Source organism: Aptenodytes patagonicus, chromosome 2, assembly GCF_965638725.1.
Source record: "Aptenodytes patagonicus chromosome 2, bAptPat1.pri.cur, whole genome shotgun sequence".
NCBI classification, from domain to species: Eukaryota; Metazoa; Chordata; class Aves; order Sphenisciformes; family Spheniscidae; genus Aptenodytes; species Aptenodytes patagonicus.
Window position 1 is genome coordinate 25,541,825 of NC_134950.1, and position 25,124 is coordinate 25,566,948.

The following is a 25,124-nucleotide window of genomic DNA, read 5'->3' on the forward strand; positions in this document are numbered from 1 at the left end:
AGAAAAAATAAATAAGCTACGAAAGTAAGAGTATTTGTACTTGTCCAGTAGTATATTGTCTTCATTTCTTCTCCCTTGCCACATTTCCACTGACATGAGGAGGTAATTTACAATGTCAAGTAAATCCATGTCTGTCTGTGTTGAATTACTGCATTCATATTTCTACTTGTTTGTAGCGAACTAAAGTCATAATAAGCCCTGCTATGTAGATGAGTCATACAGGCCATCTTTCATTTAACAAGGCATCTTTAAATACCACTCTTAGTTAACTTGTACTCATTACCATCAGCGAGACATGTTTATGCCATACTATCCTAATTGCCAGAAATTTGCTCAAGTAAATCATTAAAAGGTTAAGTTGTTTTTCATGCTAAATATAATGTACAGCATTAATCTGCTTTATTTTGTTATTATGAGTAATGCGATGTCCTATCGTTGTATCAATTTATAATTATGCCAGATCACATGGCGGGGGGAAACAAGAACAACAAACAACAGACGGATGTCATTTCTGCTTAAATTCTCCATGTAAATTACAAATTCTTGTGAAGTTAGACCCGGCTTTCTTCACAGAGCACAACATCCAGATGGAATCGCATCAGCAGAGCAAAAATTGAGACACATCTTTGTCTCAATTTTTTTAAAAGCAAAGTAACCAAGTATCCTTCAAACAATACCCAGCCTGCTTTATTTTTCCCTATTTGATCCTTAAGCCTGCTTTTGATATTACATCTGAATATAAATCCTAGAGATAACAGTGAAATGCAGACATTTTGGCAAAAGATGAGACGTGTGTGAGACAATTTCATGTGTTGCTGACAACACCACCATAGGATGGAGCTTATTTTCTGACATGGAAATCTACAGAGGTGATGATATGTTTCTCATGAGTGGTGTGCACTAGGTACACAGCATCCCTCCAGCTCCTCCAAAATGCACTTCTGTACATGAGAAGCATCTCTTTCCTGTGCTATGTATTACAGAACATTTCATTCTAGTTTAATCCTGCTGAACACCAGAGTACCAGTGGTAAATCCAGAGTCCTTAATACAAACTAAACTGCAACCTGTCACCTCCCTAAAGCTGAGAAAGCAAGCTCTTAGGTACCTCTTCCAAATGAGAGAGCTGAGCTATCCCTATAATTTGGAGATATAAGGAGGAACTACGTTATATATGGGTAGTTAAATACACTTCTTAGTAATGTTAAACAAGTTAGTGAGAAATAATTGACTGTTCATCAATTAGCCAGAAAACCATAACCACTGTAATGCTATCTCTGACAACTCTATTGCAGATGCAAATTGATTTAGTTTTGCTCATCACAATGAATTTGATTCAAAGTGAAATTTCCATCTATTTGTTCTGATAAGTTGCTTATCATTAAAAACACTCTTAGGAATTGCTTGTAAGTCTGCTTTCATACTATTGTACAGCAGGTGACCTCCTAAACACATTTGCATTTGTCTTGTCTCTGCCTTGGATATATTAACCATTGCTGAGAGTACTAAATGAGGGAAAAGAATAAAAGGTAACTACTTTAGCTTAGTTATACAGGTACAGCATAATTTTTCTGGGACAACCCCCCCCCCATATTCCAAAGAATTATCTCCAAAATAGTTTTATGCAACTGCCCTTTATGTCATAATGTACTTTGAAAGGGCAGTTGTTGGCAGGAGAGACAGATGTGACAATACACAATATTTTTATCCTGATAACCAGTCATAGAGTTTGTGCATTCCTTACATCATCAGAAATCAACCATTTAAAATGTTCCAGATCCCAGAAAACTAATAATTGGCAAAGAATATTTTAGATTATACACTATTAAGATAAGATAGCGAAGATTTTTCTTTGTATTATTTTGTTTTACATTGTAAAATATTATGGGAAAATGCAACGAAGAAGAAATATATAAGGCAACAATATTTATTTATATTGCCACCATATGTGGACCATTCATCGTTCATTCTCAGAAAGTTAGCATTGTTTGAAAGCTATGGCAGATATCATCATGAAATACCTGTTTCAGAACAGTTTTGTGACAGAATTATCTTAGGTCAACCGGAACACGTATATATGTCGTCGCATCACTTTCTGTTAAATGTAAAATGAAGTTTACATTTATGATTAAACCCAGAAAATATACTTTCAGGCAGAACTGGAATCACTGTTTTCAGTTAGATATTAAGCTGAACATTTTGACAAAAATAATATGCAAGTCACAAGACTAGGGAGAAAAGTGCTGTCAAGCAAACCATCTGAAGACATCATTTACCTTGTGCAACTGATAGTATTGCTCAGCACCTATTCCTCCTTGCTCTTCTGCCGTCCATAGCACCAAGCGCAGAGTCCTTTTTGGGCGAAGTCCTGAAATGTAATTTTAAATACTGTTTTTAGTACTAAATATCCATGTATTTGAGCATTTTTTGTATTGGTCTCCACCCCCCAGTGGATGAAAAGCCTGGGTTTCCATTCAGTCATCTCTACCTTCACCAAACACAACCTATTTCAAATGTGGGTTTTGTTGTTGAGAGCACTTCTTGTTTGTTTGGGGGGGAAGGACTAAGGTGTGGGAGAGAGCCCACGCGAGGAAGGAGTGGGCTGCTGTGGTGCTGCTACCAGTTACAGTAGCACAAGAGAAGCACATTTCAGGGACATACGGTAGGTGTCTGAAAACCGTATCACAAAATAACTACCTTCATAGATTTCTGAGACATATGCTGCTGTCATTGTGGTGGTCTGCAGTAAGTAATGAGCGTCCACTTTCAGCAGATCCAAATCAAATTTTCATGAGAATTACCATTGCTCTGTCATGGTTAATTTATTACAATTAATTGAAAATGAGCAGCTGGATTTTTATGAGAAATGTTTACCCATTTCAAGAACCGAGGGACTCTGCAATATTAATTTGCTTTTTATCAGAGAAATGAAAAGCAACAATCTGTACTTCGGAATCTGAAATACAATCGGCTGCTGAATGTATGCACGGCTTTTTAAAACAAGGCAAACACAAGGCCATTCTGTATTTTGCTATGGTAGCTCAGTAAAAAAGATAGGTTCTCAGATAAATTTTGAAACTGTCTCTGCCATGGCAGATCTGAACAGATAGAAGTTGTTGCCCTTTATTTATTTGATTGATTCTATTCATAAACTAATACATTTGAGACGTCAAACCTGAGAGCACAGAAGAGCAAACAGACCAAGAATAAATAGTGATCTCTGTACAGTGTAATGCTAATTATGTTCGAGCAAAAATAAAGCCAAAACTATTAAAAATAAAGAAAGAAAAGAAAGACCAGTGAGGAGACTATCACAAGCGGTAAAGCATAAATTACCACACACACTTCTGTGCTGAGAAGAAATAATATCAATATCACTGTCAAAACTTATTTCATTTCCTAGCTGAAATGGATGAAGTTTACAAATAGACCTGACCTTCATTATTTTTTTTTCTCTTGACACAATGAAAATCAACTGAAGATTTCCTTCTTGAAACTACATGCCAGCAATCCTCATAACTGAAGGCAGAGTATGCAAGGAATACTCAAAATCTGAAGAAAACACATTGGATTTTCCAGTATTTCATAATGAAGTGCAAACAAGTGGTTTAAAGGTGTATTTTCTAGATGTTGACCTGCTGACTGTAAACAGAAAGGTTGTCAAACCTCACTATTTTAAAGAGAGCCCCCCCGCACAGATCCCAGTGGATTCCCTGCTCTTCTCCTAAATCATGACAGTACAGGATTAGCCTCCTTTGCTTTTCAAATCAGCCAGATGGCCAGTGGGGTAAAATTAAGATAATAAAATAGCAATCGGGTTGAAGTTAGAAAGATTTTAGACCCAAAATAACCACAAATGTGTCAGCAGCTTGGTTAGAAGAGGTGGCTCTAAAGAAGAAAAGGTGCTGAGTACAAAACATAGAGAGGCCGGTCCTGTAGCACGGTCCCAATGGACCGCGCAGTTTAAGCGGCGAATAGAGGTGTGTTTGTCATATCACAAAACACAAAGCACTGAAGCCCAGTCTCCAGCCCGCCATGCCAAGGCTGTGAAAGCAGCTTTGGTAGGAGATGGTTGAGACAGGGGAGCAGCATCTCCTGCCTCCTCCCAGGCAAAAATCAAGATGCTTTGGTCTGCTACTGCTGTCCAAAGGGGGACTTGGGTCAGTGATCAGGGACGTCACGTTCAGCTCCAATGGGCTGTAACCCTGGCTGACCTCTCCTGCTCTGCAGGAGAAGGCTGCGCATCTCTTCTCTGCTTGAGAAGGTCTCAGCTCACTTGTGGGGAAGAAGTTTGAGATACTTATGGCCCCCTCCTAGCCCGTCATTGCATCTGTCCATTAAAGTTGGGGAAAGAAAAAAGCCCTGCTGAGCTTTGGTCTTTCCAGTCCCAGAGGTGGTGTACCGGCTCTTCCAATCTTACAGATTTCTGTCAGCAGATTCACTTGTGTGTTCTACTGAAATTAAATGGGCAAGTGAAAAAAAATATATATATATAAGCAATGGAGGCAGTTATTTTAAATACAAAACAAAGTCTACAGAGGAAAATTTAATTTCCTCATTATATTAATCTGAAAGCGTAAGTATTTATCTACCTATTATTAAAAATACAGCTATTCTGACCAAAGAACATCAAACAAATCCAATATTCACAAGTAAAATTGCTAAGAATATTCTCAATGCACATTTTTATTAAAAAATATAAAGTACTGTACTTAAGTTACTTTTTTTTTTTAATGAAGTTTAACTATTTTGGCTTGCTTCTTAAAAACTACTGGTTCCTAAGCAAGGTATCATCTCCACAAAATCAGAAGTCTTGCAGATGACAGCCTAAATATGTGTTGAAAAGGCATGATGAAGTAGCACTTGGACTAGACAACTATGTTCTGTGATGGGTGTACCGTGTAGAGGGGTAGGTAGCAAATATTAAAATGAAGGAAAACTGTTTCACAAATAAAATAGTGCCTCTTTTCTTTTTATCTATATAAAATGACATATTACATAGTCTAACAAAAAGGACATCACAAGAAAAAAAAATTAAAGTTACCCAGAACATTTAAATAGACCATTTCAGCAAAGTGCAGCAGGTTGTAACTGCATTCGTTGATGGATCAGTGCAAGGATCCTACCATGTCCTCCCTGGGTCACTCAGATCTGAGATTATGTAGCTCAAATGAAAGTTGCAGAGCTCAGCACCTCTCAAAACCACCAAAATCCCAGTTTCCATCCTACTGCAGCATCCCAATAAAGAGAACAGCAGGGGTCTGCAGGAGGATAACGTTCAGAATGTGATAGCTGGTACTCAAATAAATTGTTCTTTCTAAGCTCACATAACTAAAATTAAAACCAAAACAACTATAGATCCTCCTCCAGCTACGGGTTAATTTACAAATGTCCAATGTTTTAGAAAAATGAAGTAGCTTTTTTTTCCCCTTCTGCCTTACCCTTAACTGGGAAACATAGTCATAGTTTACCACAAAGGTGCATTTTACTGATCAGCCTCTACATTCTTATGGTTTATCCCAAGCATAAGAAATAATATAGGGCCCCTGGGCTACTAAGTTAAAGTATGAAATAAAAACATTGATGTGGTTGATCTATGACTAAGGAAACGTGTGTAGCAAGCACACCAGGACACTTGGTGTATTATATTCCCTCTGTGCTGGCGTGGCTGCTAGCCCTTTCATTTTCTCCGGGTAACATAGTTTATGGTTGCTTTGAACACTTCAGTCATACTAACAGGCAGCTCTTATTGACTCTATTTTCTGTTTCTTTTAAATTATCATAGAGCGCTCACACTTGCAGATGTCAGCAGCAAGCCTACATTAGCCAAAATATCAAACGCTTGAGAAAAAAAGATTTGTAACTAAGCGGTATTAACTAATCAGTTTGACTTCAACCTCAACTACAATGAATTATTTTGCCAAAAGCTTTTCTTTCATAACTTATGTAAAAGATAATTGTCAGCAAATAACATGGAGGTGTTACACACACATATATGTATATATACACATTTTACATTCATTTTAAATCTAAAATGGATATTTTCTAGATGTGACAGTGTTTATTAAATCCACACATGTTCCTACACATGTTGATGATCCCCCTGTGATAAGATACTTACCAGGATGCTATACAAGACCTGAACTTTATGTCCTACATATCTTGCTCATGCTTGATAGAATTGAGACATTCCCACATAGTGAAACTGAAATGTAGAGTTTGGTACAAGCACAGGCAAATTATACTCATCTGTCACACGTAATGTAAAAAGATAAAAGTGCTTCACCCTCAAGATAGCACATAAGCCAGGAGGGACAACTTGAATTGTGCCTTTTTTTAAATCAAAATAGAGATCAGTAGTGTAAATACTGAATTTCCTTCAGTAAATATTTTCCCACTTTATAAACATAAATCCTTACTGATGGCGAGGATTAAGTACAAACATATAGACTTTTCTAAGAAGACAGTGTGTGATGGCTAATCAGACTTCTTCAAGAGAAGCTATCACGTTGTTATAAGACTGATCAGCTCTTGAAAATACAAAAACCATTCCACCTTTGTGAAAAAGGATTTTTCCCCTGCAAGCCAAGGCACTGGGATCACCCACAAGCAAATCAAATAGCTGCTCAGCTTACATGAGGCATATAAGCAAACTGCAAATTGATGTGAGTAGATTAACAGGTAAAGTATTTTAACTTGCGTTTATAGTGTATTCAGTGGTAAAATACTATCTTCTTGGTTTTAATTTCTAAAGTGTATTTCTGTTTCTTCAGTCTGAAAGCTGCATTTATTTTCCACCCGTCCTGATTTTTAAGAACATTCATAAGAAGTTGCATTAGCTGAAGAGACTTAGCAGTACAAAGATGGGGCTGAAGCTCATCTGTATCCAACAAAAAGGAAAATGCCTGTAGCCCCCCACCATGTGCTCTGAAACTGTGAAGACCATGAGGTTTCTTAGAGCTTTGCTGACTTTACCCTCCCAAGACCCTGCATAAATGGCCCAGCAAAGCCTTGAACTGAGCATCAAAGTAGAAGAAATTGCACTACCGGATCCCTTACTCTCTAATACTGCCTGAGCCACTGATTTGTTTGCTTCAGGAGCTACTAGGGAGAGGTATATACAGATATATCACCCTCAAGTCTTGTCTACTGCTGCATTTAACATCACGAGCGATGCATTTTTGTGCATTATTACCCTGTGGCCTGGAATTTCTTTAAAAGGGTATTTATACAAAAAGTAGTAAGATACATGATGATGATGCTGAAAATCATGAAGTTCCTAATGCACTCCCTACCTTTTTCAGGTTTGCAGTTGATTAGACATAGGGGATTTACTGTGTGACATTAGTTGGGATATTTCTATCATGCAAGCACTTCTCATAAAATGCCTGGAATTTCTAAAACCTCTGCCACAGCATAAAATAAAAATAAAACCAGTACTCCACATTTTGCTAAAGATGACAAGAATTCATCTTCAAACATATTGGTACAATCTGCTTCCATTTCAAGTATCAGCATAGTTTTCTGTAAACAAGAATGAAATGGTATATTTAATGAGATCTCTGTTAAGCCCCTGATGTAATATCAATAATGTGGAACACTTCCCTTCCTTCAGCTACGTTACAAAAGCGAAATTCCACCTGTGTAATGTGCATCGTACCAGCTGAAATTACTCAAGTAAGACAATGACCATACCAAGCTCAAACTCTGTGCTTTTAACTGCAGCAGATTATTGTCCATGTCCCACCCACTGCTTTTTGAAGCTGAACATTTTAGCTGCACACCATTTATTTTCTCCCAGGAATACTACAAAACATTGCTGCTCTCACTTACTCTGTGCCACAAATTTATCTTAGAAATTATTCCATGAACAATTTGCAGGGGGCCCTGATACACACCTAATACATGTCACCCATGGCTCGTTCACGTGATGGCATTCCGATTTTAAAGGATTCCTTTGATGACAAGTTGCAGGTTTAGAGTTTGAAGTTGGAACACACACAGCATTGACAAACTTAAACACATGACTACTATGCTTTTTAATGAGGCACTTACACTTTTCTTTATTACTAGCTTGTCCTCATCCTTTCTAATTTATTGCAGTATCAACTGGGTTTGTCTGGAAACAGTGTCTTAGGAAACTGTGTCTCAGTCAACTGTGTCTCAGTCTTTTGAGTTTCCTCCCTGCTATGCCTCCTGCTCTCCCCATCCCCTCTCCTGCTGTGTCTTCTTTGTTGCAGTTTTCATGGAAATTTCCCAAGTCTCTTGTGACTTTACTAGCAGCCTTCTGCAAAAAAAAAAAAAAGCAATTTCTGGTGCATATTTTAGGGTCAAATTAGCTGTATCAATAGTCATTCTTAATTGCTCTGTTTTGCATACAACGCACTAGCAGTCTCTTCATGCATCATTAAAATCCCCTCCAAACTAGCAATGCGCTGTTATTTTTTTTTAATCTGGCCAAATATTCAGAGGGGTTTTTTAATTTTCTTTTAGATTCTATCTGCTGAAATGGAGACTGTTTCACTCATTAACAGACTGGGAAGCAGGAGATATTCTGAAATTTCCAGAATCTCAGCAAATGCTTTATTTCCCGATTTAATTAAACTGCTGGGCTTCACGACAAGTTATATATTTTAGCTCATTGCATTCTCATTACACTGCCTTTTTTTTTACATCAGTGATATTTTTGGTTGCAATATCCCTCATTCTGGTCTAGACCTCAAGTGAGCTGTCAAATAAGGTCACTTTCACCAAGCCACAGTAACTTTTTAAGCCCTTTTTCTTTCTTTGTAATAGACTGTACGGTTTTGATGTTGCAGTTGTCTTTTCCATAGTATTTCCTGAGTAAGAGCCCACACTTACTCTGCAGTTTTGGCCTCTGCTAGAGGTCCCAATAAACTAAGGTCCCAATAAAGTGAGTATGCCTAAATTCCTAACATTTGCTACCCAGTTATATTGCTTTTCTGACAGGGTTCTGATAGCTTTTGAAATAGAAGACAGGAAGATTTCAATATTCCCAAGTATTTTAGAGAATACTACTTCATTTCTGTATTCTGTGGCATAGACAAGCTCTGTTTTAGAGAAAAAGCTCCTCCCCTTAGCATCCTGTTTCTCTGGCTAATTTCAAAGAATACACACCTATAGCAATAAACTGCAATTTATAGGATGACAGTAATGCAATTAATCGAGGATATCCAGACTTTTTCCTCTGAAGGCAAAGAAGTCATCTCCATTCTAAACCAGCAGGATTTTGCCTTTCATTCTGTTAGAAATACAATCCTCTATGATTCAGACAACTAATATCACTATTTGTGCAGAAAAGTGTCTGTCTAGTTAGATGTTTATTTAGAAAGAAATGTTTTTTATTTGAGTGAAAAATAATGGTTTAACAGAGAAAATCTGACACTATTAAAGTTACAAGCTTCAAAAAGTAAAGCAAAGCACACCTTTTAAAGTATCTTTTAGTATTACTTAAACCCTGACTATGATGTATTTCTAATTCTCTAGTGAAGCTCAAATTAGACACGGGAAACAGCTTTTTGCTTGGGAAATTGCCTTTGTTTTCTTCTGAAAATAGTCTAATGCAATGCAATCTGCTTGATTTTTCTCTGTTGATACGGGTTCTGTTTGCAGCACTGAGGACAAGGTGCTCGCACAGGATAGCGCTGGGAAGCGACTAAACCTCTGAGTCTTGAAGGTCTGGAGTAAAGAGAAATGAGGTCTCCTGGAGAAGAGACGTGGCGCTACAGGAAAAAGACAGAAAACGGGCAGGTCAGGGGCTGGAGAGCGGGAAATGAAAGCGGAGGCAGAAGCCAAGCTGGGCACCGCAGCTTAATCTCGCCTGAGGCTGGCAGCATGCTCAGAGCCACGTTATGCGGAGTAAGAGGACATGACTCTGCCACAGCCGCAGAGCAGGAGCAGCTTTTTGGACAGGCCCCCACAAAGAGGGTGCAGGGAGACAGCAAGGCTCCTGAGGTGAGCCGGGCTAGGGAAGGACTGGGGCTTGCAGAGATCCAGTGGCAGGCCAGCGGCGTTGATGGCAGTGCAGCGAGACGCTGGGATTAATCCAAGCAATTTTATTTTTCTGTTTTTAGGGAGGCTGATGAGTTTACGACAGAATAGGAAGGGCAGATTTACAGAAGAGTGGAGGTGGGAAACATGAGAAGTTTTAGGTAGATTTATTTTAAGAAAGCGATGGAATATCCGAGAGGAAATGTCAAGGAAAGAGCTGGATATACAAGAGCGGAGGGGAAAGCTGTGAATGATTTGCAAGTCTAGTAACTAAAAATAACATGGATTAAGCCTTTTGACTGGGGAGATTTGGGGAGAGGGAGGCGCAGCCCAGAGCCTGGTGTGATGGGCTGCAATCAAGCCAGGCAGCAATGCTGCCAGAGCAATGATTCCTTTGGGGGCCACCTCCTTGCCACCCGGCAGCACAGCTCAGGGACAGCTCAGATGAGAAGCACTGACAAATGTGCTCTTCTGCACGTGGGGTTTTAAACAAAGAACCGGTTAGCGTAGTGTCATGAAGTCAATACAAGTCATGGCTACAAAAAAACTCTAATCCTGTTGCCAAGTTCTCCAAGTCCTGCAAAAGGAAGAGAACACTGTCCACCTTTAAAACGCACCTTATTCCTCTTTAGGAAAACCTCCTTCCTTAAGGGTATTTGGGCATCTCATCAAATTGTGAGGCAGAAAAGGCAACGCAGGGCCCCGCTCCCTCACTCTCTGGGATTCTAAGCATCAGCCATGGTTTGACCTTACTGATTGGTGCCTCTGCCTTCTGCCTCTGCTGCCCTGCTCTTTGCATCAGAAAAACCCCAAATCTCTTAGACTGTCCTCAGAGCTGAGGAGTCAGAAAATGCACCAGCCACACTTGTCTCCCCATATTGAAAATACATACCTTAAAAAACTGATGGTAAGGACAAGATGCCCCTGACTTAATCTGGGAAAGATTTCACGATTTAACCATGTCAGCCACGTTACAGACTTGAAAAAAAATCACAATAACCTCTGTCACCAGGTTTTTAATATTTTTATAGATAAACAAAGCACACAATTTATCTTGAATTTCCTGGGTAAATTAAAGCTTGCAGAGAAGCAGAAGTCCACAGGACATAGAGCAACATTGTTATGGAGGGCTGTATGCCTAAATTTACCGCCAGATGAACAACTTTGTACGTCTGCAGTCACCCCTCTGCTATGCCAACCCAGCATGGAAATTGAAGATTTAAGTATTTGCCGAATATGCATTCAACTAAATGTTGAAATGAAGAAATAAATGCAGTTGTAGTGTAACAGCATATGCAGATATTTCATACCAAGTAGATTTAATAGATTTGCAAAAGGTGAAGATCAGAATAAAATATGCAACGTTGGGGAAGTGGAAAGAATGTGAGAACAAGGAGTTAATGTCAGGCATATTTAATTAAAAAAAAAAAGAAACCCTACAGTAAAAGCAGTCCTTTAATCATGTTTCACAACATATCTCCTAGATAGCAAACAACTATACCACCACAGCTATAGGAAATTTGGAAAAACATTTAACAAAACTTTTGGCAAGTAGGTTAAAATTGCAGTTATATGACTTCAATTAAACTAGCAGAAAAGGAATTACTCCAGTGATCATTTTTTTAATAAAACATATCTTTAGTCCTTATATATTAACCAGTGAATTTGGACTCGAGAAATGTAACTTCATACAAAGACTACAGTGAACTGCATAAAACTCTGTCTTACAGTTTTCCAGTCACATCAGTCATGGGTATAATTCAGATGAGACTTACAATTTCAATTTTAAATAACTTTTAAGGGGAAAAAACTGTCTAATCAACTCCTTATGAGTTACATAAAATGTAATTCAGGTAGTACCTTAAAATTCTTACGTGCATTGTTTTAAAACATTTCTGTAGTTTTCTGTGCCTTTATCCTATGAAACAGAGATTTGGTTGTACCAGATCCAGGTCTACATCTATAGGAGAGTTGACTCATGAAACTCCATTTCCCCATAACGCTGGCAAAGAGGGGGAAGTATGCACAGCACCTATCACCATACATTTCTCCCTTTCTCGTGTGCATATAGATCATCGTCTAGGAATGTAGGAAAGCCATGTAAAAGGTGTGATGGCTGGGATTAGACTTTGTCAACAATCATCCTTCCTTCATCAGGCTGCTCTAGCAGCAATGGCATCAGGCATCCTGCCCTGGGTGAGGAAGAGGAAAATGTACCCTGTTCATCTACTTGATGCCTGATATTCGCTGGCTCTGGCAGCTCCCCATAGCAAATATTTTTCTACATGGAAGAACCAGGATTCCCAGAAGCACTTAGAAGCACAGTCTGAGCAAGAGTCTTCCTGGTCTCATGTGGCATGCAGACATGACTGAACATGAGCTCAGTGCACGAGACAACAGCAAAAGCAGGGAAATGTTTACGCTGTATCACAATCCATCGCTATAGTGATCTTCGGAGTGCAGCCTTTCCTGAAGTCTGTACCGACTACTTCAACACAGGCAGGAGTTCAGATAGCAGTAACTGGCAACACCTTACACTGCTGCAGTTTAAGCAATTGAAGGGAAAGAGGATGTTTGTGATTTGGCAAATTCACAACACAGCCACTGGGCTTCTTCCGAAGATGCACCTTGTAAACACACAGACTGGGCAGTAGCTGGTGGACACGTGTGCACCTCTGGGCTTGGCAGGGCACCAAGAGTTGACTAGTGATGGAGCAAACGAGACCCAAACACAGCCAGGGAAAGGTAGAAAACACATTTCTGAACAAGGAGAGAGAGCTTGTGGGTAAAAGTTGCTGAAAGAAACCTCGGATGTGAACAAAGGACCTGCTGACTATTTGATTCCTCCTGTGCTAGCAGAGATGAGACTCTGAAAATAAACTAGACTGTAGTGTCAAGCAGCAGACCCCAGCTTCTCAACAGGAAAAAAAAAAAATTGGCTCCAGCTGTTTTAATTAAAAAGAGACACAACAGTTATCATGTCTGAAGTTTTTCAGAAGAAAGCAGTGAAATTCATCCATCAAAATCAACTGCATCTCTAACTCTAGCGGGCTCTCTACTGCAGTTAGGAGGCATAAAATATTATACTTGGAAAGCTGACACTGCCATACGACCACCTTCTAAAGACCTTTCTCTGTTATTGTCGTTACTGAGTTCTCTCAAGCCCCCTTTAAGGATAAAAGTCCCACGTTTCTAGCGCTGGAGCACAAGGTGGCTTTGGCAGGGTGCTCCCCGGGGTGAGAGCAGGGCAGAGCGCCTGTGGCCTCGGCTGGGAAATGACCCTCGGTCAAGTGATGCAGGAACACAGCTGGATTAGGAGCAATGAGGCAGCACCGGCTAAAGCTCTGAAATCATCAAATACATACTACCTGCTTCTTGCTCAACTACATCGTACACAAGTATTAGTCCTGAGCAAGACCGGCACGGCGGCAGCAGGAGGCTTGAAATGGTGGGAGAGGAACACAAATACCTCCTTCACAGAAACTGGCAACCAACATCCAGAGCAGGATCGAGTCCCACAGGCAACATACCTATATAGCCAACTAAAGGCAAAATACGGCACCAAAACAAAATTGGGGTAATTTTATGGTGATTTTTTATGAGTAGCCGCTTAACTAGTCTTTTATCTCACCTGGAAAGGCAGCTTCTTTTGTAAACCTCATGTGACACAGGGATAAGAGAAACTGTGATTCAAATGACACCAGAGCATTAACCAGAGACTAACGTGAAAATGCTGAGGGAAATGGCATTGGCCATCTCCAGAGACACCTTTTTTGCACACAAACTGACAAATGTAAAATTAGAGAATTATAAACGCAACCCGAAAACAAGTTGGGTTTGAGGTTTCTAGACTGTAATTAGCAACACAGCTGTTGTTCTGCAAAACTAGAAAACCCCCGTTTGCTTGAGTGCTGTCTCTCCTACGGCTTCCAAATGCGCTCACACCACATCACAGCTCAATCAACACCCCATGGATTCCCTCAGCTTAAAGATGGGAACCCCTCAGCCTTTCCTCCCTAAAACACCCCCAGGGCCTTCCCATCATCTCTAAATTACCCCAAACAACACTCACTACTGCCATAGCAATATTTGCTACCTATCACACAGAGTTTGCAGACAGATTAAAAAGAAAGAGGCTCTGGTGCTTACACCAAAGCCACACATGTGCTGATTAACCAGGCATTCGTCATGACAGAGAAAGGATAAAAGCGGAGTTTCTTCCAGCCTCTCCCTCAGTTGGGACATACATGCACTCGCCCATCTCTCCTCAATCACTCATTTGCAAAGAACATACAAGAACTTCATATTCTAAATATTCCTATGCCTCTATCAAATTTAGTTAAAATTGATCAAAAGGTTAAAAACCGCAGAGGGCTGGGGAGGGCGGCAGCTGCCAGACACAGCTGCAGGCAAACTGCACATTGCACAAGCTTACTGCCTCGGACACCCCGCCTGCAGTTATGAAGGGTAATTTCTTAAGCATCAGAAATCCTCAGCTAATCGCAACAGCCCCAGCTCCACTGAAGGAAAGGGAGTTTACCAGTTCAGACCAGCTCACGAACTGCCTCAGCACCTCTAAAGATGTCTTTATTCCCAGAAAAAGGAATAAAGAGCAATAACCGGCTGAAACTTTAATCTTTCTTCACATAAACAACTTCTGTGGAAACACTTCCAGTTCTTCGGTTTTTAAGCACATAAGCCATGAAGCAGCTTGCCACAGATCTTGCCGATCAGTGGCGTATATAAGCTTCAAGAGTTCCAGGAAAAAAAAATACTGTTTTTCTTTCCTTTGGGCTTCATTAAACTTCAGCGTTAACCAGGAGAAAAGACCCCTTCGGATAACATTAGTCAATACGGCCACTAGTTGGTGAATTTTTCTGAGATTAGCTACCAGCAAAGCAAGCAGCCGTGAGAGTATAGTTGATACGGAGAACTTGATATGGGTGCACTAAGGAAAACACGTCTGTTTACTCTGGTCAGGAGACGTCTACGACCAGTGCTGGTACCAACAGGTGCACAAGCCAGTGCTGACATTTAACTGTACGTTGCTGAAAGGGATGTTCCAAGAGTGAAGCTGCAGCCACAGAGAAGAGAAGAGACAGGGTTCAGTTTTCTGCACAGGGTGGCTGTGGAAAAGCCACCTGGAGCAAGATTCACCTTGATGAAATGTAACTATCTAAAAGTCGGTGTTTGCTCTGAATTTGCTGCCTGTGCTTCCTCCCTGGAGAAGGAGGAGAAGGAACAGCACCTCCAGCAGGTGCCCCCCTCCCGTCAGCCCGGTGTGGAAGATGGGCAGAGAGACATGACAGCTATTAGAAGCAAAGTATTCAGACAAACTTGAAACTTTCCACTGTTTAGCTCTTCTACTTTCCAGGTCTAACTGAATCATTATAGCTCTAAACAGTATTCAAAAACTACAGTAGTTCACAATCTGGCCCTATGTCTTTAAGGTACTACTCTTTTGAAATGTATACATGGGATTTTACATGAATTAAATCTTTTTATTCTGCTCTCTGGTAATATAATACAAAATTATTTCAGTTCAGTCTGGCCTTCATGTAGTTCCCTTTCTCTCAAAAAGAAACAACATTCATGTGAAGTCAAAAAGTGAAATGGAAAAAAAAAAATCCTACCAAATGTTTGAAGTTTTGAAGACTGTGTAAAGCTACTTTAGATTGTGCTACTGTCACGTGTCCTTGTAGGAAACACATAACTGTTACAGTGTCTGAAAATCTACAAAAACACCAGAAAGAAAATAGATAACAATATGGTATAGAAACTGCCAGCTCAATTAAAAAAAATAAAAGCTAGCACTGATGATTCAGGAAATATAAAGGCTAACATGTTAAGCAACTGATTTACTTAGAAATAAAAGCAAAAACTGTTAAAAAATTTTACTTGAGGCAAGAAAACAAACTGCACTGCTTAAAATAAAATATAATCATCTTAAACTATAATTTTAATAATTTTTCAATGAATTTCATGTATTTGGTCCTAAGCCAATAGCTATTAAATGGTTTGGGGAGGAGGTTGTGTTGAAAGTACGGAATGGTATTTAAACTATAATCATTCTTCAAGTACTACATAGAATTATCAAAATCCTAATTAACAGGCATAACTTGTGTCTACCAGCCACATCCGAGGGTCACAGTGATATCATGATGAAGGGCTATTAGTTCATCACTGAAAAAAACTGCTTAAATAGCATAGTAGTATCTTGCTTTCATGGAGCCAATGGACCATGGCAGAAGTAGCGGCAGTATTTCTCACTGCACAATACAAACTTCATATTCTAGAATTCATATTTCAGAATGCTCGCTTCAGCTTTAAGATCGTATCACCATAGCTGTAAGATCAGTTATACTCCGGTAAACACAGACACAGTTTTTACGGCTACACAATGCACCATGGCTTTAAGACTCCCCAGTACACAGTAAAAAAATTCTACACGTGCATACAGACAAGCCAGATGATCCCCATGTCAAATGTATTTGGTGGATTAGTCTGAGACTAAATTTATCAGGGTCCAAAAGGATATTAAACCAAGTCTCCACAGTTAAAAATACAATGCTCACTCAAAACACAATCTATGGAATTGATTTTAAATAAAACTCATTAATTCGTTTCTCACACAAGCTGCATATCTGTTATTTTGCTGTCCTTTTTATCAGATTTTATGTGCATCATAAAATATAAAATCTGCATTAAGCAATCTGCTATGGAAGACAGTTTGTGAAAGGCCCTGTCCCCCATGGTTATCTACAGGTTAGGTGAGATGACCCAGAAGTCCTCTCCCAGCCTTACGTTCCTGCAGAACACTGGTATAACAAGAGGAGCTGAATGCAACAGCTGGCCAGAACAGAGGGCATCAGCAAAGGCTCCGGCATTCCCCAGCTGAGAAAACAGCATTTCACCACAGGTTGTACAGCAAACACACAGGCTACTACCAGAGGAAATCAAATATTTGAACAAGCATAGAGTGATGCATTTCAGTCATGCATGAAGGGAAACCCAGTGAATAAGAATTATACAATGCCACCAGCAACTTGCCCTTAAGAGACACAAAACAGTTTATTCTGAATGGAACAGAGTCAGCAAACACAGAAGCATAATTTTTTTTTTTTTCCTGAAGGTGGAGGGAGCATAGACAATTTTCCAAGAATCATAAAGATTAGAAAACACTAAAAGAAGGAGTAGGCCTGGATTCTTCTGTAGAAGAATCCTCTTTAGTTTACTTTTAAAAGACCAAAAATTAAACCAGGTGTACTTTATTTTCAGTCACAGACTAATATTCCAATCATTCCGAGGCTGGGAAAATGAGAGATAAGAGGTTCAAATAATGCAAAATAAAGGAATAGGAATTCACAGGGATGTCCGATGTTCACCACTGCAGTATGAGAGTGGCTAATCACATAACAGAGCTTGTCTACAAAGAGCTCTTCAAGGAACACTGAGATTGTTCAAGTGCACAAATCCTTCTGATAGGAAGCAGGGAAAGCTAGTTTATTATTTAAACTCTGCCAGAGCTAAGAACAGGAGCAGCAGCTGATTTTAGTTTTTAATGAATACGTGGTGCATTCCTCCTGACCACAGGTTACAGTTCTGGAAAAAGGGAATAATGAGGAAAAATATCAGCTTGGATATCAGCTTGACAATCTAAGAAGTCTGTTTTGACCTAGTTTTGAGTGGTATAGTGACAAAAGTCCATGTGGAAGTAAAACCAGCAAAAACCTACAGATCAAGCAGTAAGACTGGAATTTGCAGTCTGGAGACCAGAAATCAGATTAGGCCACGGCAGACTGGGAACAGCAGGACACCAGACCAAACTTTGAGAGGCTGGATGTCTGGAGAACACAGACAGATGACTGTGCAACCATAGCTCCCTCTTGCACATACACCAGCCCTATCTCATTTTACCTTGTGGACCATCTCTCCCACCAAACACACCCTACGTAGGAATATGTAGACCATGCCCTTCTACAATAACACGCTGTCTGCAGCCCTCTTCTACCCACAAGTCAGATGAAGCCCATGAGTAGAAGAAATTGGCCTTTCAGATCCCAAACAGAGGGGCCATGCAAACCAGGACACAGTAGGCTGAGCAAGCCCACACTGGTATTTTATCCATAGCACTACTGGAACAGACATATCCAGGCTAGAAGCTGCCTTTTCCTCTTTCTCTACTTCTTTATCTACATTTAGCATTGACGGCATGGGGGTTTAGTTCATAGAATCATAGAATCATAGAATCATTAAGGTTGGAAAAGACCTCTAAAGATCATCGAGTCCAACCATCGACGCAACACCACCTTGTCCACTAAACCATGTCCCTAAGCGCCACATCTACACATCTTTTAAATACTGCCAGGGATGGGGACTCAACCACTTCCCTGGGCAGCCTGTTCCAATGGTTAACCACTCTTTCAGTAAAGACATTTTTCCTTACATCCAATCTAAACCTCCCCGGTGCAACTTGAGGCCATTTCCTCTCGTCCTATCACTAGTTACCTGGGAGAAGAGACCAACACCCACCTCGCTACAACCTCCTTTCAGGGAGTTGTAGAGAGCGATGAGGTCTCCCCTCAGCCTCCTTTTCTCCAGGCTAAACAACCCCAGTTCCCTCAGCCGCTCCTCATAAGACTTGTTCTCCAGACCCCTCACCAGCCTCGTTGCCCTTCTCTGGACACGCTCCAGCACCTCGACGTCCTTCTTGTAGTGAGGGGCCCAAAACTGAACACAGTATTTGAGGTGCGGCCTCACCAGTGCCGAGTACAGGGGCACGATCACTTCCCTACTCCTGCTGGCCACACGATTTCTGATACAGGCCAGGATGCCATTGGCCTTCTTGGCCGCCTGGGCACACTGCCGGCTCATGTTCAGCCGGCTGTCGACCAACACCCCCAGGTCCTTCTCTGCCAGGCAGCTTTCCAGCCACTCTTCCCCAAGCCTGTAGCGCTGCATGGGGTTGTTGTGGCCGAAGTGCAGGACCCGGCACTTGGCCTTGTTGAATCTCATACAGTTGGCCTTGGCCCATCGATCCAGCCTGTCCAGGTCCCAGGGTTCAGGAGTTCAACTCATACTTCTGCTGAGCAGAAATTCTGGAGGAGGGAGACCAGCAAGTCCAGGGTTGACAGCCTGTGTGCTAGAGTATCAACTTCAGAAGAGTCCAGCTGATCTACAGACCAAATTCCAGAACCCAGTCACCTTGTCACCCTGCTGATTCCCAAGAATGATTTGAAGAAGTGATCCCTGAAAACAGAACATTGCTCTGCATCCCACAAACCTATTGTAGCAGGATACTACAGTGTGCAAGGCCTCAGTGTCAAATGTTGCTTGATGAGACATGTAAGCCCACAACATTTGACAGGTCATCATGGTTATGCCAAATTTGACAGACGTGTATCCTTGTAGTGATGAGACACAAGTGTGTGCTTCCTCTGACCTGGATTACCTTTGCCAAAGAAATTAGCTGTCACAGTCCAAAGCAGAGCCCAAGCACACAGCAACATAAAAGCAGCATAATCAGGATATCAGCCCTCAAGTGCAAAGCTGAAAACGCACCAGTTTGATGGTATAGATATATCTATCAATATTTGGTGGAACAAATCCAGGCAGGATATAAATTTATTTAGGAAGAACATTCAAGGAAAAAACAAAATCAACGAAATACATACATTGGAAATATGAACTTCTGTGAAGTTTAGAATAATTTTTGCTATCTTTATATGCAGATGAAAGGGAAAAGACCAGAAGCAGGATCATTGCCTGGATCCAGTTGTAGTTACATGCTCCTGAGAGAGACTTAGACGAAATTGTCTTGAGAAGTTATCAAGAGCGAGGTAAGGGGTTGGGAATTAAATTAACTGAGTAGCTATTGTAAAAGCAACATGCAGGACAGTGAAAGATTTAGGAACGTGTTGAATGACAATGTTTGCTTAAAAGACAGACAACAATATCAGAAGGCTATCTGTGACTTCATGAAGCTTCATCTTCATTAATAGGGAGGAACTCATTAAGACAAAATGAAAAGGAGTGACTTCCTTCTAAGGTACCTAGATATTTTATCTTACACTGAACTTTAATTCTATGATGACAGTGACCGTGCAGCCTCAAAGCACTTTCTAGATCATTGACTGATGTGTTGCTTTTGGATGACCCCTGTGACGAAAGAAGGAGTTTAACAGACAAACTTGCAAAATATTTATACTAAACATGAATATTTGTGTTCAGAGGAATGGATAAAATAGAAAATCCAGTTTAGACAACATACAAAATGTCCTGGAAATGTAATGTATTAAAAATATTTTAAAATTAAATATTTACCCAGATCCTTAATGAGTGATAATGCTTCCCATGATATAAATGCTCCACCACCATCATCCATAGCTCCCTGCCCGACGTCCCAGCTGTCCAGATGTCCACTGACCAATACAATCTGGAAAAGCAATTATGAGAAAACATATCTACATGAAAACACTGAATCAGAAAAGTCAGTTCAGCATTTAAGCATTTTAATGATTTTGTCATAAATTTGGCTTTTTAGTTTAGAATGGGAGGAAGGAAACATTTCAAATAAAACTAAAACATTGTTCTCTAGTTACTGAATATAAATCTGAGATGACCAAATGCATCCTACTGCTTCAAACCACTGCCCAAATCAAACTAGATATGCTGTGAGAAATGTTTAAATGAAAGGTTTTGTCTTGTACGTTAACAAAGTGCATACTTTCCAGAGATACAGGACTACTACATTGCAGAATGGTGAAAATTTATTTCATATACCAGCTGTTTAAGCCCTTAGGCATGAAATTTGATTAACCCTATTTTTTGGTGCATAAGGAAGAAATATGAACTTAGACCGAAGTGCTCCCAGACAGAGGTTGTTGTTTTATTATATATCTATGGTACTTGTCACAGAGGACCTCTAATTTATTACTGGATCCCCTATGTGCTACAACAATGACAAGGTATTTTATAGTTCCATTAGTCATAAGGATATTTTAAATTAAAAACGACATGGTAGCAACTTCCAGATGGGTTTTCTGCAAAGAAAGTTTTGTGGCTACGGTAGAGTATAGTAGTATACGTATCTCCAGAAACACCCACTTTCAGATCTGAACTCTTCAAATGTCGACCAGCAGCATCAGACCAATACCAGAAGTGAGACAGTTTCCTAGCTGGACCTGAAGCTGAAGGGCTGATGGACCTACGATTGCAATGGAGAGGTCAAGGAGGGACAAGAACTCTGAGCTGAGAAGGCAATGTGGTAAATGATGCAATAGAACAAAAGCAAGAGCAGGGAGCCACTGTAGTGCCCCAGGAATCTCTGAAGAACTGGTACCAGTAAAGAGTGCCCTTGGGATAGGGTGGAAGCGTCCAACCTATGACAGCTCAGCACTGAGGAAAAACTGAAGGAGACCCTGGAGCATCCGCCTGTGTCCTGCCCAGAACTGGCCATACATGAAGGGATGCTTCCCACTCTCTAGTCGGCTGATGTCAAACAGGTCTCAGAGTTGTGGGATCTAGAAAAAGGTAAAAAATACTCATTCCTCCTGCCACCTTCTTCCCCCTAAGGGATGAGGATCTCCTGGCATATCATCTCAGCTTTCATTCATCGCAGGACAAATACTCTAGCACTGAAAATGAGAACGTAATGAGTTTTTTCCTATTATCACCCCTGGAGGGTGAGAGCCTATGCTGTCAAGTGTGCAGTGAACATTGCAACGAACTAACTTGGGGCTCAAGCACGAAGATCTCTGTTTTCCCCTTCACATGAGAGAAATCTTAGTACATTTTCACTGGTTATTAAAAATAATGGACAAACAGATCATGGTAAGACAAAAAGCATCAAGTGCTCATCAAACAACCGTGTTTTTTCATCCAACCAAATACAAACTCAGGTAACACAACTAAAAGGCCCCTTTGTATTAAACAAGGGCCATGATAAATTACTAGTCATATCCATTATATTGCCATACATCCAACCAGAATGAACCAAAACCCTTTAAATTTAGAAAATACACTATGAAATATTTATAAATGTGTGTAATATAAAAAACAGAAGTGTCATGCCTTAGAAGCTGGAAAAGCTTGTGATCAAAACCTGAAGAGCAGCTTACTCTTTCCTTCTCAGATGTTTCAACTCTCTTTTCTGCTTATCTAGCCTTAACTCAACATGTGATTGCTTTCCAGCACAGACTGATTTTCTTGGTAGTAGAGAGACGTGCTGCAGCCTTTATTCCAAAACGTCCCCTCCTTCAAAAGCGCTTAAATTTGGACAGCAGGCCCCTCTGTAAAAGCCTCAGGTTTACTCAGGAGGTACTCCTGCAATGCAATGTCATGATCCTCCCAGGCCCGGCATGAAAGACTGCAAACAGCACGCTTTCCAGGGATGCTGCCCTGCAGTAGAAGTACTTCATCTGCGGCAGCCCTCTGCTACAATAGCAACGTAGCTTGAAACCAGATAATCTAAGAAAAGCCATGCCAGCTTTGGAGGTAGAAACCTTTCTGAAATGAGAGCAGAAGCGCTCACTGTGGTACTCCTTCCTCTTTTTGTTTTCTTGTAAGGGAGGACTAAGCACACACACACATGCTTGCAGGTGGTGAGGGCAATGCATGAATGAACTCTGCTTTAAGTTCATTCGTGCACGTGCAGCCCCACTGCAACCTGCCTATGGAGGACAGAGCTCAAACACCACCACACTTTGCAGCCAACTGATGCAGCCTCATTACTGTCCACTCAATAAGGAATTTGCAAATAATAATGATTTTAAAAAAAGAACAGGAAAGGCTCTGAGTGAAAGCACAACTGTCTGCTGTATAAAGGACATCTATTCCACAACTTCAAAATCGCCATGTGGTTTGTTTGTTCTTAAAGCAAGAATTGGTTTTAAGAAGATAACAATCCACTCTCCTGGGAAACAGAGCTTCAAGCTGAAGTGAATTATTTAGAACAAGTTTGTAAACTCATTGAGAGAGAACCAAGTCTACAATAGAAGCGTCGCCTTGTCTTTAGCAGTGAAAGAATACCTCACTAATGCTGTTCCCTGGCACCAATCTCAACATAAGTGTCTGAGAGAGAATTACTCCTCATTTCTGTGGAACAACACATATTGCAACAGCAGGAAATTCTGAATCAGAAGAAGGTGGTGTAATCCCACTTGGGGTTACAGACTCCAATCATAAAGCATCTTTACCAACTCCAGAATATTACACCAAAACAGATCAAGGTTCAAGTGGATTGAGAAAGTCAGATAATTTTATGGATGAGCTTTTACTTAAATTTACTTAAGCTGATGCCAAGAGCAATTACATAAATACAACCAATGTACTTCTATGTGAAAGTTTTTTCAGAACAGTTGTTTTTTTAAACTATCACGCTTTTATAAGCAGCTGCTAAAATGAAAGTTTCAGTGATCCTGCTGATAGCTAGCCATAGACATTCTTAAAATAAGACACAGTCATAAAATAACAAAAACACTATGTTTATCTTGGTCTTTAAGTAGATATAATGTGTCTGGGCAATGAAAGGAAATATTTCTGAAATTCACTCTAAACCACTATATTATTTAAAATAACATTATAAAATAATAGTATTATAATTCTCTGTACAGGTGGGCTAATAACAAAGGCAGTTAAAGCTATCAAGGACGTATGATTATAGCATTTTCCACATTGCTTTCAAATCTGTTATGTGGTTCTCGGCTCCAAATCTACACATAGACTAATCACTTACATTTGCACAAAACATCCCTATAGAAATGTCAGCACATGCCAACAGAGTGTAAGCATTGCAAAGCAATGTAAGTAAGTATATGTAAGAATAAGTATTTGTTTTAAATATATAGAGAAACCACAAGCAACTGTATAGGACAGTACAAATACAGCAATACACATTTGCCAAATTGACCAAAAAGAAATTTAGGGTAAGACAGCTTGCATGCAACATGATAACTTAAGACTTGGCTTTCCTGCAGTGACACAGCTAGGAAATGCTACTCTAGACACAGTCCTGAGACAATACAACAGAAGTGAAACTGCAGGAAACATTTCAAATAGAAGATGAGTTATTCTATTTCCTTCTGCACCAGCATTATGACCTCTATTGGATGCCTTTAAGTCATGCCCAGCATTTCAATCAAGCATATTGAAATATTTTGAACTTCATATTATATTTTATATATTTATATAAATATATATTTATATATTTTATATTTTAGAACCAAGAAGATTAGGAAGAGGAACCACCCGTTCACGTACATTTGCGTATGTCATGGAGTTATCCTTTTCTAGGCATGATGTTTTTTGCCACTAAAAAATATTCTCCCATTCCATACCTAGTCACACATGCCTATTGCATTTGTCACACAGTAACTTCATAAAATGTAGGTGAACTACCTTCTGCTTGGTTAGAGGGAATTTTAAGAAAAGTCTATTCCACTTTTAGTTAGTCTCCGCAACCTCACTTGCTCCTGTAGAGGTACAAGGCAAATGCTTCTTTCTATGCAACATTAGGGATCATAAATAATAAACATTAGGAAAGAACTGTAAGCAACATTTTCAATCACAGAATTTAATCTAGAATAACATTTGTATCAAGTTGTGAAAACCGGCATGCAAAATTATTTCATGTCACTGAGGTACATGGTAATGGAAGAGTAATGAAGTCATCATTCATCTTTGCCCTTCATGGATGAAGACGACCTCATGGATGGAGGTTAGGGTCCACAAAGTAGGACCTTCATCGATGGAATCTGGCTATCAACACAATCTCTTAGAAAAGCTTAGTAATAACTTTCATTATCCAAACCTCTGAAAAGCTTTTTTCCTTACATCTTCCTCCAGCAGACAGGGAAGATAAGGAGCACATTAATTTGCATGGAGAGGACAGAAAACTTAAACAAGGGTCACATACACAGAGAATGGGATGACCAAGAACTAAGCAGGATATTAGAACCAGATCAAGCACCTTTAGCCAAGACACATTCAAACTCCAAGTGTCTGTATGCCAAAACTTTAAGCTAAAACAATGAAGTGCTCTAGACTGTAACTCAAGTTCTTTTCAACTGCTCATCCACATTTTCAGCCAAATACTGCCACAAGTTAGTCGTTTTG

At 40.0% G+C, this 25,124-nt stretch overlaps 1 protein-coding gene across 9 annotated transcripts in view; it reads right to left on the reverse strand.

Annotated features, from left to right (window-relative positions):
- CPQ (carboxypeptidase Q) overlaps window positions 1-25,124 on the reverse strand; it is a 164,811-nt gene that overhangs the window by 41,011 nt on the left and 98,676 nt on the right. For all 9 annotated transcript variants that reach the window (XM_076329372.1, XM_076329366.1, XM_076329373.1 and 6 more), the window contains 2 exons: window positions 20,334-20,445; window positions 2,276-2,367 (listed from right to left, as the gene is read on the reverse strand). In XM_076329372.1, coding sequence (XP_076185487.1) covers window positions 2,276-2,367; window positions 20,334-20,445 — 204 coding nt within the window. The remainder of the gene's footprint in view (window positions 1-2,275; window positions 2,368-20,333; window positions 20,446-25,124) is intronic.